Source organism: Homalodisca vitripennis, chromosome X (assembly GCF_021130785.1).
Source record: "Homalodisca vitripennis isolate AUS2020 chromosome X, UT_GWSS_2.1, whole genome shotgun sequence".
NCBI lineage: Eukaryota > Metazoa > Arthropoda > Insecta > Hemiptera > Cicadellidae > Homalodisca > Homalodisca vitripennis.
This window is the reverse complement of record NC_060215.1, coordinates 142,030,900-142,050,763: the sequence shown is the minus strand read 5'-3', so window position 1 is coordinate 142,050,763 and position 19,864 is coordinate 142,030,900. Positions and strand designations below refer to the sequence as shown.

General features: G+C 33.8%; 1 protein-coding gene across 1 annotated transcript; it reads right to left on the bottom strand.

Annotated features, from left to right (window-relative positions):
- LOC124369939 (protein OPI10 homolog) lies at nt 1–19,171 on the bottom strand. The gene is given in 4 exon segments (XM_046828140.1): nt 1–3,058; nt 3,060–3,427; nt 7,777–7,906; nt 18,988–19,171. Coding segments are annotated over 4 exon segments (597 nt in total). The 5' UTR covers nt 19,018–19,171; the 3' UTR covers nt 1–2,989.
- Between the last annotated feature and the right edge of the window lie 693 nt (nt 19,172–19,864).

The following is a 19,864-nucleotide window of genomic DNA, read 5'->3' as shown; positions in this document are numbered from 1 at the left end:
TGCATTATAAACTCTTTTAATAAAAATATAGTGGTTTTAACAGCACTTTATTACAAAACAATACAGTTTTTGGCAATGCATGACAAGTTAAACAAGAGTCCTTCATAAAAGTATAAAATGATGGGCAGCATGACAAGTTATATAATAAACATTACAATTAAAATAATACATTAAACATACATATTTTACTGTGGTTTTGGTCTCTTCAATACTATTTTAAATCCACATTCTAAATAAAGGCTGAATTTGTATTGATAACATTCAATAGCACAAACAAATACATTAGTAATGGGATTAATGGTTCTGGTCCAAATGTGGAGAATTATACATTATAGGAAGATCAGGGATTCCATAAACTAAACCTGAGCATCCAAATCTCATACACTATAGTGTATAATGATTTCAATACATTCAGTATTCCAACTTTACTTATTTCTAAATTTTAAATACTTCATTGATGGTTGTTAATACAACTGAATTATTTATTTTCTTCCATGTAATGGCACAACAAAAAACAGACTGAAGCGGTCAAAAGAAAAGTTGGAGATGGATGAAAATAATTTACATGCTACATACATAAATAATTTATTTAGAGGTATTTTTTATCCTTGAAAATGTATCTAAGTCTGTACACGTAACACCCGTTACAACACAGTGGGTTATGCACAAGTTGGTTACACTTTGTTAAATTAAAAATAAATAAACTAAGATATTAATAACAATGTTAGCATACATTTGTCAATTGTAATTTAATGATGAAATACATGTTTTTTATTCTGATTTCTATACATTACCGTGGAATCCCCGAGATGTAACATCCAAAACAGAACATAATCACCAACCCCATTAGTTTTATAATAAATAGAAAAAAGTATACTTTAAAGTTATACATTTTATTCTTAAGTATTGTTCATTTAAAATATTTTTGAACAATTCCTATTTCTATATATTACTAATTATACATTTCTGCAAGATATATACATATCCCTCTTAAAAAACTCTTCACTTAAAACTACAAAAAACAAACATTTTCTATACTACAATAGTGTGAACCTTGGATAGTTCTATAAATAAAAAAGCCAGCTCAAATTATTCATAAAAGAGCGAACTGTTAACAGTAGCTCTTTCAGGTTAATGTTCCGCCTCTTTCTGACAATGTCATTTCGCCTTCGGTACACCTAACTTCATGGCACACAAACTATAGTTACATATATGGGCCAAAAAAGGCCAAGATAGGCTAATAGAGGATGAGAGCAGTTACCAGCACAGTTCCTGCTTCCGTTCAATCATTATTGAAATTGTTAAGTGAAACTATCACTTACATATTAGAAAGTCTAGATAATAAAATTAACAAGAAACATACAACGCAATTACTAAAGTCTACATTCATTTACAACATTTAAAACTGAGACTTCAATCTAATATAGAGACAAATCTGGCCTACATAATACTAAGATACAGTTTTCCAAAATATAGGTCAATGACAATTTTTTAGTCACTTACTACAGGTATTTTAAAAAGAAGGTAAATTTATTTATTTGTAAATGTTTCTTGTACATTTTATTTCTATTATTTAGATATGTGAGATTGAAGTCATACATCAACAAAAAAAATTACACTTAAGAACACCATAATGAATTCCATGTTGATTTCTAGTGTTAATCAATAATGAACACTAGAAAAAACAACAGTGCTATTATACTCCACCTGCAGAGAGCCAATTTGATCCGTGTAAGCAAACATCCTGGTTTTTCTTTATCTCCCTAGAGAAATTTTTCTTGACAGAGAAAACCATTGCCAGTCGCACTAATTTTGGTTGAGGTCAAAATGAGACAGTGTCAAAAGGTAAAAAATATGAAATAATTTTTTTCTCAGATCACATTTTTCTTAGCTTTACAGACTTAAAGGAATCAACCGTCAGACAGTAAATAAATATTAAATCATTATCAACCAACCATATGTGGACCTTCTAGTGGCGCTTTTAAGACTCTTTTATCTAGTTAGATGTAACTGATATTTATGTGTCTGATGGACTAATTGTAAGAACCTAGATAATATCTAATCTAAGAAATAAATTATAGTCTAATATTTTAACCCTTCGATATCCTCCATTTTGACCCTAACTAAAATTAGGTGGCTGACAAGCAATTTCTTTCTGAGGAAAAATTCCTCTATCGATTTCCAGAAAAGACAGGTTTTGTGCTTTTGCAGAGCAAATTAGCTCTTGGCTAGTGGTCTATTGATGTCAGAGTCAAAACAAATTTCAAAGATTGATTTATTTTGTATCTGGCTACTTTGTCAGTTTAAAATTTGTTCAAAGGAAACTTGACTGCAAAAGCTTGTGCATTACTACTCTAAAATATTTTATATTAAACACGTAATACTTTAATAGAAGGAACAGAAAGCACTGGTTACTTTTTCCATCAATTTTTAACCTATCGATATTATTTAATAACTTTTCAATATGAAAAAGTAACTATACAATTGCTATCTGTAGTCTACAAATGTACAAGTATGGTACAATAAAAGAATGTAGTATTTGGTTCGTTGTAATGCATGTGAGTTATTCATTGTAATTGTAATCTGCTGTGTTTATAAATTATTTCTCAAAGGAATGCTGAGACTGGGGTAAATACAGAACTTGGAACAAATAGCCAGACTGTCTTCATACTAAAGTCTTGGTTAGCTGTAAAGTAAATTACACATTACAATTACACAAAGTAATAAATGACACGGTTTCAGCAAACACTGTGTGTTAATATTGTTCTGTAATTGCTTACATTTTATTATAAAACTTACACTACACATTTATTCAAAAAAATCACAATTACATATTTCAATTAACCCAAAGAAGTGCAAGAAATTAGTTTTAAGTGCATAAGTCTGTAGGCACAATGGCAATACATGGAAAACTCACAATATTAAAATGAAACGGCAACTACCCAACCATGTTAAAAATGAAGGACTATATACAACATAACGTACTTATTCATGACTGCCAAAAGTAAGGATTCATTGCTAGCCTTCTTTCGAAGTTTTGGTACCAGTTGTGGACGGCTTGACACTGGGATGTAGCTTTCTGCTGGGTTGGGCACCATCTGTGCTTGTGTTGTGATGAAACTTGTAGCGTAGTTCATGAAGTTTTGGAGCATCTTCTGAGAAAACTCCATGAACTGTGTTTGCGTGTTGGTCTTGCTGGCCTCCAACATCGTAATCTGCTGTTGGACCACGTCCACTGACTCCACAGATATACCAATCTGGGCGTCATGCGAAATCGCTCTCTGTATGAATTGCAAGAATCCCACTTGCGAATCTGTCTTCTTCTTCAGCCCGGATATCTTGAAGACTGCTGAAGGCTTGTCATTGGATATGTATCCCAGCAATTGCCAGTTGGGCGGTGCATCAGGGTCGGGCCAACTGAAGTAAACTGTAACACAAAACAGTTTGTTCATTGTTTGAAATGCAATAAATGTTACAGAGTCTAAAATAAGCCCAGATGCACACACACCTGACAAAACTTAAATGATTTAACATACTACAATGAGACCCCACCATACTTAAGCCTTTTTTTGTAACTCTAGAAGTGACAGTAATTTTTTCCTGTAATGTGTGTAATGTCCGTCTTTTGTCTAGGGCGTTTTAGAGCTACACACAGATGTTTTTCGTGTACTAAACATCCAAATGAGAAGATAATATATATATTCTAACATTTCTGTTCAGAATGAAATCAAGAAAATTATTTGCATTTGAAGCAAATCATAAATAAATTTTGAAATTTAATTTTTGTAATGATATAAAATAGTTTAAAAAATACTTGATACTCATACACTATATCGGCTACACTTAATTTTAGTGTGTTATCGTTACAAAAATTAAAGAAACATGTAGTGAACAAGAACAAACAACATGAATATGTGTATTGTCAACAGGCTAAAGTTGTCAGATGAGCAGTTGGCGCAGTTGTTTTACTGTACCGGATACTGCATACGTAGTAAACTACCCACTCATATTTTAACCTACTCAATCCTTAACTTGTCTTGAGCGTATTTGAAACCTATCCAACTCAGGGTAAATATACTGATTTTGTCTTAAAAAACAGAACGTACCTACCCGTGAGCACAGGTAGGGTACATCTGGGTATGATTTGGCCTTTGGATAAGGGGGTTGACCCTTGAGTGGGTCAATTGGCTCTTGGGTAGGGTAACTTGGGGCACAAGCATAAAAGTCAGATTTTTTTACTCAAGACCAATATATAATCCCTGAGTTGGACAGGTTTAAGAAAGGACACAACAAGATATGAGTTGGGTAGGTTAAAATATAATTAGGATATGTTAATACAAATGTGGGATAGTGATATTTTTGTTACTTTGAACTGAAAACATATTCATCAAGTAAGTGTGGCCAGTATAATGCTTAAGTGCCTAAATTTATATCAATGGGGGGGGAGGGGGACATGCTTATCAGTTATTGTAAGGAGAATAGAAATGTGAGATAACCATAATGTGTTAAATGTCATCTAGTTTTTCAGAAAAAACTTTATACACACATATCTGAAACCATAGCAAAGCTAAACACAGCCAGATCTGCCACCCATGCGCTATCATGACACCGCTCCCCCTTCAGCAGAAGACCACTGCACATTTATCGCATCGCTTCACATCAGCTTACTATCTTTAATAGTGTAATAGCCTATCTAGCGAAAAAAAAAAAACAGGAATGATAAATATATGATTAGAGCCTATTAATCCTTCACTGCCAATGTGCGCAGTTGCGCACCCTGTTCAAAAACTGCAAACATACTTATTTGTGCATACTGCCTGTTGTGCGAAAATCGCCAACATATGCTATAGAAGCCGTCTCTTATTTGTTATATGCTGGCTTTCAATGTTCAAATGCTTCGAAAGTAAGCTGTTATTTATTACTGTATGTACAACCCACAGAAAAAAAGGTTTTATACTTTGTGGTTAAGCCATTTTCTTTACTGAATGTCTATGGTTTTACTTCGAGTTTGCTTTGTTGTCGTAGTGGTCGATCTCATTAATCGTGAGTTGCTTTGTGTTTTATACTTTATTTGATGTTTCTGGTTGTAAAAATACATATTGTTACGACTTAGACAATGAGAAAAAGGAGATCACCTGTCAGTGAATGCACATTGTTTAATAATCTTGTAGAAAGTGATGTTGCCGTGACAGATGACTCCGATCTAAATGATACGTTTTTAGACAACATTTGTGATTCAGACTCTGAATCTAATTGTGATTTCAGTGGCAATGATTCTGACTATGGCGATTTAGTTTTAAGGGATGATGGGAGGAGAGAACCCTGCCAAGAGTAGGCAAGGTTAGGCCTACTACATAAGACTATGTATCTGTTGATGTTCTCATAGATAGTATGTAAACACTACACAGAAACATTATTGCCAAACAATGATCTCAATGATGTTCCTGCCGATGTTCCAAATGAGCAAATGAATACCAACTTGTCTTATTCTCAATGGAATGTTATTGATGAAAATAATGATGAATTGATCGAAGACCAATTTCCTTTTGATGAAATACCAGGCCCAAAGTATTTCCCTCCATATGATGCCCCCACCTATTTCTTATTTTAACTTGTTTTTTACAGTAGGCCTACTAAATACTTTTGTTGTTAGAACAAACCAGTATGCCAGAGATAACATTGCATCTTGTGGCCCAGCTATATCACCAGGCTCTAGAGCACAGGATTGGAAAAATGTTATGCTGTCAGAAATAAAAGCTTTCATAGCTACCATTATGAATATAGGAATTGTTAAAAACCCCACAATCCAACGTTATTGGAGCACAACTGGTTCTCTTTAAACTCCCTGGTTTAGCCTTAACTGCTTTGAATGTTTACTACAATTTTTTCATATAGCTGACAATCATTTGAAGCCAAAGCCTGGTGAACCAAACTATGACCCTTTTGGTACGTTTCTTCCTTTACTAAATCATGCAAATAGTCTTCAAGACCTATTATACCCCTTATTGTGACATTTCAATTGATGAGGGATTCATTGGAACAAAGAGCCATAATCAAATACTTCAATACATGCCAAATAACCACCACCACTGTTGGGGGATGAAAATGTGGATGCTTTGTGATTCGGTCACTATGTATTGCCTAGCATTTTTCTGCTACAAAGGGAGTAAACACACACACCTAAAGAAAAAGCCCTTGCTTTCAACATTGTATAACATATTTTATAAATAGGCCAGTACCTTCACAAAAGTTATCATCTTTTTGTTTTGAATATGATAAAAAAATTACTTTTTGTGATAATTTGTACATTTTACAAAAAGTACACCTGGAATATAACATGTTTAGGGGTGTTTGCAATATATTATATAATAAAAAATTGATAAATGTGTAGTAATAAATTGAAGGGAAATATTATTTTGTTTTAGGGCAATATAAACTATGTCCCATTACATAAAACTATTCGATATTTATTAAATTAAATATGATAAACAATGCACTAGCCGGCAAGAGCACAGAGAGTATGAATACCTGAACAAGTCCACGTTTGCGTTTGCAATATAAAACTTTCTACATCATACATGCCAAGGGTACAAATACGTAAACAGCGATGTGAAACTATCAAGTACTGTGCATGTTGAATAAAGCACACAGTTATGTTGCGCTCTGTGTATTTTTATTCCATTATATTAATATATATTTCACAGTTTAGCGTTGCTACGCATCGCATCACGTTGCGTCGCTGTTTGTGAGTTTGTAATCTAACAACGAGAGGAAAACTATAGCTTTCATTAGCTCATTTATTCCCCCAATCAATAGTGTATAAATCACATTGATATATTGACAGAGTACATTATAAGGAGTTATAATGCGAAGTCATGTTTGTTCGGCATACTAAGATAATGTTGAGTAACAATACAGAAACGGCAATGGTCAACAAGACAATGTTGATTAACAGTACAAGGGTTAAGTAGATGAACTTTTTGTCCACTGCAATTTTTAAAAGGGGGTTAAAAAGAATACAACTTTATTTTCTTACATGTAACTATGTTTTTCTTTTAACAACTAAACTATAGAAGAGACGCTTTGAAAGTGAACAGTGCGGGGGGGGGGAGTGGGAGAGAGATGTGGAGAGGGAGAAGAAGCGCGGACTCACTTCCCCCTCCACATTCCTTACCAACCACTCCTCAGTCGCCACTTTACCACTCATTGGGTATGTGTTATATAACAGCTGTTTTACAAACCCAGTAATAACAACAACAGCTGTTAACAATAAATGTTTATTAAACACTTCCTAATTATACTAACATATTAAATAGATGCACTATTATTAACATTAATAATAATATTTAATAATATTTGTTATTACATAATAACGAGGAGAATAACAGCTTAGCGTAATGTTCCAAAACGGGGAAGCAGAGAACCAGCAAGAAATAGATGGAGCAAAGAAAGAGGGTGTGGCGGTAGGCGTGGTCAAGCTACTGCTCCCCCCCCCCCCCCATGCGCAAGAAACCTTCGTGCAGGTCGCTTTCAGTGCGGCTCATCTATTGAATTTTTTTTTCCTGTACAGTATACCCTAAGGTTTTCTTTTGATTGTTAATGCTGAGTGCTTTGTTTTGCTAAAACTGTGTTTTGACTTTTGTCAGTTTTAAGTAAGTACGAAAACAATCACTTAGAAGCACTTAAACATTTTAAAGTTATCTTAATACTTTGATCATTGCATATTGAATCTCTGTAAAATTAATGTTTTGTGTTAATGTGAAACTGTCTACTTACTTAGTCCTGCAAACCCGTCCGGGAAGAGAATCTGACCAGTCATGAAGATCACTATGTGGTTTACATTGTCTGCATCACTTACTACAGACACAAACTGTCTCTCCGCAATCTGCTGAAAATTGGTTTGGACCTAAAAAAAACAAATAATTTAAACCATACACTTTTCAAAATTACATAGTAAAATAGTACTAAAATTATACTAGTACAATGATTTATTCAGAGTACAAATAATTTTCAAGCAAAATACTTCTAACAGGCAGTGACTCAGTTAGACCTATTGTTGAATATTATCAGTTAAAATCATTGAAGATTCAATATATTAAAATGGGCATACACAGCAGAAAGAATGTGAATGAACCACCACAAAATTTTGAATTTAAATACACAGACAAATACTGAGTTTTACCAGCTAAAAGCAGTTTACATGTTAAACTAGACTTTAGATTATATTCTTGTCAAACATTTCTAAATACATCCTGCGTCAAATAGAGATTCATTGAAAGAGAAGTGTCCAAAAATAGACTTGGTATCATTATCCATCATTTCAGATTAAAGTAATTAAGCTAGATATATTTAAGTTGAGCATTTAATAATTAACTCTTTTAGTACAGTGTAAAAAATAAATGTATCTCAATCAGTGTCAATTTTACTACACAACAAGATGAATATTTCGAACTAATCACAACACTACCACACGATGAAGAATAATAACAAATACATAGTAGACGCACACTCGTGACAACCGAGAAAGCAGTAATAAACGCCACAGACATGTTTGGTTATAACTCTGTAGGAGACGCAGAACTGACGAGCAGGTGGTCGGAGTTAGACAAAGGGCGCTCCCTTCCCCCTGCCTCAGAGTGAAGGTAGTTTATAAATACTTTCTTGACAACCATGATAAGCACTGAGCGTACACCAGGCATTTCAAAGGCCTTTTGGGAACTAAAAAAACTCTCCAAGAGACATAATCTATAATATCGGATACAACTGTACTTGGCATTTTTGTCAAAGTCTACCATTCTAATATATCCGTCTACGGCAAACGAAGGATTAAGTTTGAAGACTATATTAAGTATTATGGAAAGGAACATTTAATTGGTGACACAACAGAGACATTTATTATTCGACTGTGTAATTCGACATATGACGTCTGATGGCAGCGTCAATAACAGTGAACAGGACACCAGCGAGGACGCGGGAATGGATGATGAGTGTGAAAGGAATTCACCATTGGTCATGCCATTATAGGTAACATAAACTGTAAGAAGTATATATTAACTAGGACAATATAGTTCACCATTGCTTCTAAATAACTGATGCGTACATATGTATCGAGAAGGTAAAAATTGATTTATTGTCATAGGCTACCAGATATTTATTAATTTTGGGACTTTTTTGTAACCTATTCATTTGTTTGGAAATTAGTTTACATACAATGCACCTCTAAAGAAGAATCTATTTGAATATCTATTTGCACACTATGATGTAATTCAACATAATTTCTTTAAAATGTTCAATATTTTATTAACTATATCACAGATTATAAACACTTAAAGTACTTTCATTCTAGTAAAATAATATTATACTACTGTAAAGTGATTGACTATTGAAATTTTGAATAGGAGTGCTGTAACGTGTTTATGTGAACGGAAAGTAAAGTATCAGTAATATTATCCAAAAATTACTTGACTCTAATTGTTTTATATAAACATCCAAAAGTGTAGATAATGTTTATTTTAGCCATGTTACCTAAAAAATTCCTTAAAATAATATACTTCATTTACAGAAAGAATTTTTAAGCATTCGCAAACCATATATTGCCCAAAACTATGATCGTCAGTCACAATACCTGAGAGGACATTGATCTATTTAGTGAGAGGTCAGACGCCATTCTGGAAGGTGACTGTAGTAAAATTCTGCTTATTCTCATGCCCGGATGCAACCTCCACCTTCTCTCATGTTCAGTGCGAACCCACTTCGAGACAGCCCCAATGGATTCACACCTTGGAATACCACAGAACGGTTGAGGGCCTGTCATAATTGACCCTGAGCCCGGTTAGCCATGGCATCAGCTCTTTCATTCCCAGGAACCCCCTTATGACCAGGAACCCAACAAACAGTTACATTGCTGATTCAAGGGAAGAAACGACTTGATAGCAATCCCAGAAGATTTTGGATTTGAACACACAAGAGTCCAGTGTCATCAGTGCTGCTCATGAAAGTATCATGGCTCAGAATATATCACACTGCCAATCAATATATGCGAGTTACCGAAGTGTGATTAATTTATGATCCGTAGAAACCGATACCGAACAGTATTTTCACAGTTGCCCCCAGAATATGAGCATAATTAACATAATCAATTACTGGCTCTCTTAAATATCTTGTGATATAACGCAAGAATAGAATCTCACCATCATGACAACACAACTACAAAGTAAATAAAAACAGGAAAGACTGTTGTTCAAGTCACAATGTGTTCGTTATAGACTCCATTTGTTATACATCTACACATGGCCAATGAAACAACAGAGTGTAAGGCTCCGGACATACGTAAAAATTGGTTGGACAATTTGGATTGAACAGTTTGAATTGGCTGATCGGTCGTCACTTGTGTAAGAAAGTTATTCAGGCAATTAGTTGATCAGAGAAATGATGGGATTTCTACCGGCTGTCGTCAAAGCAATGCTACTCTGACGATGACAACAGATGTGTATGAGGAATTCGGCTGGCCTTCACTGACTGGCGAAAATATTATTTCAGTCGAGGTTTGAATGTGACCTCCAATCGGACGACCAAGCGGATTGTATGTTAGGAGCAATTGTTCGGTTGACTATGATCGCCATCTTGGATCATTGCATATATAGGGGCTTAACGCAACATAGGGATGGAACTAACGAAGGTAAATACACAACACTAGTGGAGGCAACCTTGGACTAAACAGTTTCTTTAACAATGGTGCCTACTCATATTACTTAATTGCGTTTCACTATAATACAGTTAATTGGTTTTGAAAGTATTTTCACATGTTTGATTGCAGATTATGTGAGGAGTTAAAATATTAGGGAATTAATTTACTTCTGAGAGTGTAAGTTCATTGTGTGTTTTTTGTAAATTAAGCTATTTTTATGTTATTGAAATTTACCACGTGGTACGAAGTTATGGTTATGTTTTTCATATATCGCCATCAGCACGGGGAACTGCTTCTGCAGCCCACACTAATCTCATAGTATCAGCAAAGACTCAACATGAACTTGAAGCAGCTGCTTATACGCAATTGTCAAGTATGCAACAGTACTTTTTGGCCAATGATTTAATATTGAACATAGAAAAAACAAACTTTATGTGCTTTTCAACAAAATAAAACAGATATAAACTTCAACCTCATATTTTCATAGATAACAATAGTATTGAGCAACTAGAGAATACCAAATTTTTGTGTTTAAACCTCGATGTTAACCTTAGCTGGGATAAACATATTGACCAAATAATATGTAAAATTAATTCTGGGCTATATGCCCTAAGACACATGTCATATTTTTGTGACATACCTGTTCTGAAAACTATTTTTATGCTCATATTCAATATCATATCTCTTATGGTGTATGTGTCTATGAGGCTACTTCTTCTCAAAATCTTAATAGGATTCTCATTTTACAAAAAAAAAATCATAAGAATAATGTTAAATTTGGTAATTCTGAGAAATTACTTGGTCAACCCCAAACTTTTTCATATTTTACTACGATAATCTAGAGATGTATGTAAAATTTAAAAAAACATAATTTAGGCCCCGGAAAGTTAACGTAAATGAAAAATAATACTGAAATGAGCAGAATTTTGATCCAAATGAACAATGTTTTTCTTAGATTTCAAGCTTCAAATTAATTAGTTGTTATCAAGTTCAGACGAGTGCCTCCGGCCACACCGAAGAACGAAAGAAAAAAATTCCTCAAGATAGTACCTATCAGTAAAATATCAAATTCTAGAGGGCAAACTTTGGTGCGTTGCAAAACGCTGTGTTCTTTCAAAAAACGTTTCAATTTTTCCTGAACTTCACTTGAAACCGTGAAACTAAGTAACGTGTTCTCACACCCATCACATAAAAAAGGATTATTGGAGGAACCACTATCCATAACGGTACTGTCACAACTGGCCTTCCGAGCGTCTCCTGCAAGCCACTGTTATCGCGTGGACTTTGAACCTTCTTATCGCTCGGCAACTTGTAGGACGGCCTTGAACTTGAATTATACGTTTCTTGCTTTCTGAGAACATATCCTTATGACCGTAGTAAAATATGAAAAAGTTTGGGGTTGACCAGTAATTGCTCAGAATTACCTTAAATTTAAAACAGGATGATTCTGTGAAACAGCATTTTTCAAACTTCCAAACTTTAACAATGGACGGCCTATATATTTTAGACAGTATTCTGTATGTCAAACAACAACACAATTGTTTCAAATTAATGGATGACACATCCATACAATACAAGGAATAAAAGTTATACAGTATTGCCTCGACACAAAATTTTTTACCAAAAGACCACTTACTCACGAGTAAATTTTTTAAAACATATCCCTAAAAGTATTACTGACATACAAGATAATCACAGATTTAGTACAGTTTTGAAGGACTATATTGTTGGTAAGGCTTTTTATTCATTAAAGGAACTTTACTGTCAGTAACATTCTATCTTAATGTAAGTTTTACAATTGTAATAATTAATTATTTATTTCGATCAATTGACACTATTCAATGTAAAGAAAATATGAATAAATATTGTTCTCTATTGTCTATTGTATAGAACAATGAAATATTATTCCGTGCAAGAAAATTAGTTCCACTTTTAATGTTCTATAACTTTGTTACTTGTCTTGTCCACCCATTGAAACCTCATATTGTTTTGTTCAGGAAGACAATAGCAATAGGTTAATGACGTGAAACTCGTATTTTGCAGGTCAGCCGTTAACGTCACAATTACCTATAAAATAAAAACAGCTGCTATTAACATAATTATTAATATCTATAGGTCTAATTTTTTTATATTCGATAGTTTGGGTATTTCTAATTGATAGTTGATTTGATTATGTGTGATGGCTATTTATTATACTGCAGCGCATTCCATTAGCTACTATATTCTTTGCGGTGTTCTTTTACTTCCGGCCTTTCTGAAATTGTACTGTTTTCTGTTGGATTTTTTTAGGTAATTGTTACATTAACGGCCGGAGCGGCAAAATACGAGTTTCGCGTTATTAACTTAATAGAATTGTCCTACAGGACAAAACAATATAAGGTTTGACGGGGTGGAAATGAGAAATAACGAAGTTCTAGAACATAAAAAATAGAACAACTGTTCAAGCGCAGAGCAATATTTCCATGCTCTACATCCACATCGGGCATCACGTGACCTTTTGTGACCACGATTCAACCTCGTGATGACGTTATCGGATGCGACGCCATCTTTGCAAACCTAAATGAAAAATAATATTGAAATGAGCAGAATTTTGATCCAAATGAACAATGTTTTTCTTAAATTTCGAGCTACAATTTAATTTGTTGTTATCGAGTTGAGACGAGTGCCTCCGGCCATCAGCGCAGGTTTCGGTCGGTGCTGTCCCGCGCTGATGTCAACGAAAGAAAAACATCCCTCGAGATAGTACCTATCAGTAAAATATAAAATTCTAGAGGGACTGATCAGAAATATAAATTGAATTGTAATGGAAAGGCAATTATGTACCGTGCAAAAAACTTAATAAATCATGAATACCCCTAAAATGAATACGTATATAAATGGACATTAACCCATAGCGGATCGTATTGCTTTGGCGCGCGGGCACCAGCGGGGGTCAGCAGCTGAACGAACAGCAATAGTGCGCCACATCGTATCGCTCGCTATTTTAGGCTATACTAGAAAATTCAGCTGTAAAGGTATTCGTTCAGATGGGACATGGGCCTGCTGGGGTATCCGTGATGTAGGAACAATAACACGGGAGCAAGGTTCCGGGGTGGCAGAGATGATAACTGAATCATAGTCTAAATAAAGCGGTTCCGGCGAAGCGATTACAACATCCCAGCCATTGTATAGACTAAACCCGCCAACATGTACGTCTGCGTTGTTTAGTTCTTTGTCACTAACCTCAAAAGTATTATAATAACAATTGTGGAAAACACCCAATCAGAAGCGCTAAAAAGCAGATAGTAAACCCATATGAATGATTTTTCAACTTCGACATACAACTGCGATCTGTAAGATATTTATAAAAATTTAGAAAACTCTAAACGTAGACCGTTGTTAAACATGGTTGACAAGTGAAGACGATCGCCCGATCTATCAGGCATTACTAGAACTATTTGGAGGGAAACTTAAAAGCGACCGCTTTTGCGAGCTGAGCTCGTCATCGTGCTGTTAGGCCCGGCCGCTGCGTGACGAGCCCAGCTCGTCAGTGATCCGCAATGGGTTAATAGAGAACACTTACCATTAGTGTGTTCCACAGAATGTACAGAAACTAAATAATCTCGTTTCGGTCGAAACGTAATCTCTTAACATGCCCGACAAAACATTCCGACACACCAATTCACTACGATTGGTCGAACTAGTGGACGGTTGATCCATGATCGTCACGCACTCACTCGATCCAAACTACAGTACACAATATCTAGTGAAGCACTGACTTCTGCCCCGGAGCGTTCAGATAACAGATACACTATCAGTCCCAGCCGCAGATAATATTTACAGATATCCAGACACAGCACACAAACGGAACATTAAAACAATAAGAACTTAAGGTAAGTTGCACCAGTAGTAGACACTGTTCCAGTAGTTGTCAGGTTTGATTTTGATTGCTAATAATAAGGAAACCTATCAGCTGATTGTGTTTTATAAGACGGTAAAAAAATATACATATTCATATGTTGCATTACAACTCCTTGCAGCAGTTCAGTTAATAGTTTCCCTCCGAAAATGTTATTGTGAAAAAACAACTCTACAAGGAGCTTCTCCGATTTTACTGTTTTCCTAGAAGAAACCATAAGGAAGGTAAGTTCATCTTTATTTATTTTGTAGCAATAATAATGCTATAAGCATTCAATACTATGAATTTCAGTTTATTAAAAGTAAATACTATTTGTTTTTTAGTTTTACAGTTTGATATGAAAAATATTAGGTTAGGCCAAATAGGTGTGTCAACTACTAACACACAAATTATGCCATTTTTCAGTAGTTGACACCCCCCTGTCAACTACCCAAACATAATTTTTTTTATAAAACTTTGAGGTCATATGTTATTGACATACAGTTCATTTTAATGAATACACTTCCTTAATACAATTGTCCAAATTTGGCCCTTGTTCCAGTAGTTGACATGGGGTGACAACTACCCACAACAAGTCATGTCAACTACTCAAACACACCTTCGTAACTTATCAATTACATTTTGTCAGTGTTTTAATTTGTTTATAATGATTAATCTTTAATCAAATTTAATTTTGACACTAATTGACATTAAAATCATAGCACTAACACCTACTAAAAGGGTATTTATAATCCTAGGCTTATGAATATAATACACCCATACTCTTCTTTAAAGTTCAAACTCTTGTGTGAAGTTATAAGTTATTCAACATGATGATTTTTTTGTAATGTTTTTCTAAAGGTTACATTACGAATAAATATATTCTGCTTTATTGTAGGCCTATAAAAAAGGGTTATTGTTTCAGATCAAGATGCCACCTGTTAAAGGACAAATGCATTCATATTCTGAAGAGCAAATGCTAAAAGCTATAGCTGATGTAAAGAGTGGAAGAATCTGTTGCTTCTGCTGCAAAAGCAAATAGTGTTCCAAGAACCACTTTGCTTAGCAAAATTAATGGAAAAAACACCATACCATCGCCGTATGGGACCAGAGGCAATATTATCAAAAACCGAAGAAAACTTACTTGTTCCAGTGGTTGTTCGAAATGGCAAAGTGCGGTTTTCCCCGTAGGCCAAAACCAATTCTTAGACACTGTCCAGTGTTTAATAAAACATCTAAAGAAGGAAACCCCATTCCACAGATGGTAGACCTGGTAGGTCTTGGTTTGCAGGATTTTGTAAGAGAAATCCTCAAGTAAGTGCTAGAATAGCACAGAATTTGACTGCATCAAGAGCAGCAGTTTCCAAAATAGTTTGGATAACTGGTTTATAGAAGTTCATAATCATCTCAAAGAAGAAGGCAATGACAACATATTGGAAGACCCTTTCTAGAATTTTTAACGCTGATGAAGCAGCATTTTTCTTAAACCCTAAAAGCAATAAAGTTTTGGTGCCTCGGGGATCAAAGAACGTTTATCAAGTAGTTAATACTGATGAGAAGAGTGTCTTACTGTATTAATAAATTGCAGTGCCAGTGGAGCTATTGCACCCCCCCATGATTGTATTATAATTATGAAAGAATCCCTACAGACATCGCAGAAAGTGTGCCTTCAGACTGGGCAGTAGGAAAATCAGACAGCGGGTGGATGACAGGGGAGCTGTTCTATGAGTACATAACGAACATATTCTATCCATGGTTGTTGAAAAGAAAATGTTGCAAAGACCAGTTATACTATTCATAGATGGACATGTTTTCTCACCTCACTTTACCTACTAGCACATTTTGTTCAAAAAATGGAATAATTTTAGTGGCTCTATTACCAAATTCCACTCACCTTACACAGCCAATGGATGTGGCTGTGTTTCGAACTTTGAAAAGATGGCTGGAAGGAAGCAGTGAAAAAGTGGAGGAATGATCACTTTGAAAACCCAGTATTTAAAAGAAGTATTTTGCTCCTGTTTTAAAAGAAACAATAAAGGAAAGAGTTACAGCTCCTGTTCTGAAGAATGGGTTTAGAAAATGTGGTTTGTACCCATGGAACTCTCAGGCTTTAGATTTCTCTAAAATAACTAACCACACACAGCAGATGAAGAACCACAAGTACCTCACGTAAAACCTGCAGTGCAACACCAGCTGTTCCCTCCAAAAGAGACAATAACTACAGTAGGACTAAATATTTTAGAAGAAACGTATAGGAGACATTAAACTCTACAACAGTTTAAAGCAACTCAAGCCAGTGGGAAGGTGATGTCCGGGACTACTCGTTATTTTACATATGGAAGGAATTGTCAACCGAAGTAAGAAAAAAAGGGTGAAAATGTGTGAACATAGCACACACACTCACAATTGAAGATTTTGAACATTCTGACAATATTGAAGCTATAGGTATCACAGGAAATATCCCTCTTGAAAATCTAGATGTAAATTTGTCAGGAGACTTAGAGTTTGAAAGAACATCTAGATTTGTAGAAGATACCTCTCTTGCTAATGTTTTTATTTTGGACGAAGGATCGGATATTCAACCTGTGGAAGAGCTATTGGAAAATGGAGAAAAAAATGTAGACATTATACAAAAAGAAAATAACAATGATCGTAATGGAGAAGAAAATATAATGGTAATTGAGGATGAAGATCTTATAAATGCAAATAATAGGAAAAGACATGATCAATAGTAATGAAGAAGACAAGACTAGTGAACAAAATGAATGTGATGGTGAACGTAAATCTGAAGGACATCCCACTACATCTAAGAGTGGCAACGAAAATTGTACGAAGGGTCGATTTATTCCATCACCCTTTTAAAAAGGCTTTATTTTGGCCAGAACCCAAAAAGTTAATAAAGAAAGAGAGAAAAGAAAAAATACCAGTGTTGCTTCTGGAGAACAATGGAGGAAATACCATCAACAGAAACAACTGATAAAGAAAGAAAAAGAGGAAGCTAAAGCTAAGCGAGCAGCAAAAAGGAAAAAAGCAACTAGAAGAAAAGGTGCAAAAGAATAAGTGCAAATTGAAGAACACTAAAACCAGGGATTATTTGTGTATGAGCTGTAATGCTTCATGGAATGAAGAAAATTTTATTAGGCATTAAATCTGTTTGGATTGATTGCGATAAATGTCATGGTAGCATCCACGTCAAATGCGTTACCAAAGAACATGGAAGTAAATTTGGTTTGGATGATCCAAGTTTTGGAGATTCAGATTGTGATTTTTGCTGTGAAAAATTGTGAAAAATTTTGATGATCTAAACTTATTCTTAAATTAGATAAATTATTTGTTATATTTTGAAATTGGTTAATTTTGCATTACATGGAGTATAATAAAATGAAATTATAAATAAAGTTTGTATGCGGTAAAACCAGAACAATTTCTGTAACGGTACGTATATATACAGTACCTTCAAATATTTATTTATTTTTAACTCTCCTACCTCTTAACAGTTTATAAATTAAAATGGGTTATGTAATACAGCAATCCTAAGCAATATAAATTCATTATTAAAAATGTAAAAGCAATACATAAAAATTATCGGTTGAAGTGTCAACTACTAGCACAGTTAGATGTCATCTACTGCAACAATAATAACAATTAGATGTCAACTACTAAAACATTAACAACACTTTTAATTTAGTACATTATAAAATAATACAGAAGAAAAAAAGTAAATATATAAACTGGAAAAAACAACTCTGAAATGTTATAATATTGGGGAAATAATATAATTTTGAGTCATAGTTATAAAGAAAGGAAACAGATTTTTTTAAAGTAGTAATTTCCCTTATGGTGTCTACTACTGGTACACTTACCTTAACTATTTATGTATATAGGCTACCCTCTAAAATCATGTTATTTGTCATTTGCACCCCCTAAAACCATGTATATTTTTTGTTCAGGAGGATGAGCAGAATACGATAACGTCAAATTCGTGATTTGCCACCTCAACCTTTAATCTTAAAATTTCCTTTTTTTATTTACTTTTAAAGCATTTTTCTTTTCCAAAAATAATAATATTGTGAAATGGCTAAAGTGAACATTTACCATAATTTGTACAATTAGAAATTTAGGCTATGCAGTTTGGCTCTTTTTTTCTCTGTTTCTATAGTAGAAAAATGATAATGATAACACTTATACTAAAATTATAAAATATTTAATGAATTTCAGAAAGCATCTAAGCCATATTAAAAACAGTTTACCCCTCTTAGGATTTCTTACAGACGCTCATAAAGTAATAAAATACTTTCAAATGTTTCAAACTGTCAGTCAGTTTAGGCCGGTGCTACGTACAGTCAAATTTCCTATAGGCTAACATCGTACTAATATTGAAATTTCAACATTATTATGAATATAATTTTCTGATCTCGCTTACCATACGTCCACTGACGATTATTCCGAACATCTTAGATGATATCACTCTAAAGTTCGAATAATTTAAAATTAATCTAGCACAAGAAAAGGCACTTTCAGACTGAACACTTCGTCCAACAACTCTTCAATAAGAATAAGAATCAACAGTAACGAATCTAACGATTCCACTTCCACTATGCCAAACAACGGTTTCATGGACACACAAACAGATTTGTTTTTTCTTTCTTTTTTCTTGCCGATGTAGTCGTTGCAAAGGGCTTGTATAAATCCCATGTAACCTATTTTAAAATATATAATTATCAATATATTACGGTTGCCGTTCTCCACTATTCAAAATGTAATTAATTGCAGTAAACACAAGTTTTATAGAGCATATTTTGTTGTATATCTCTTGAAGAATTACATCCCAAAAATTGAGAGTTCTAAGTTAATAAGTGAAAGGCTTATTAATTTCTTTGCAAACAAAATTGCCTAGTAGTTATTATTTTGTGATTTTGACAACACAAAATTTGTTCAATTCTCTCATTTATTAATAAAACACATGTATACTATATTTTATAAATTACGTATTTTTTGTTAAACACATTTTATAAATTTGAAAAAATCAGTCACTTTGTAAAGAATTTTTATTTAATTTGAGATATTTTCATTTTTCGAAACAGATTTTTCATTCATTTGTAACAGATTTTCAATTTGTTTTTAACAATTTTTATTCAACAGAATTTTAAATTTCGATTTTTACAACATAAAAGATATATATATATATATATATATATATATATATATATATATATATATATATAATTTCTATATTATTTGGCTTTAAAATTAGTCAACATACGCTATTTTGTTAATATTAAAGAAAATAACATAATCAT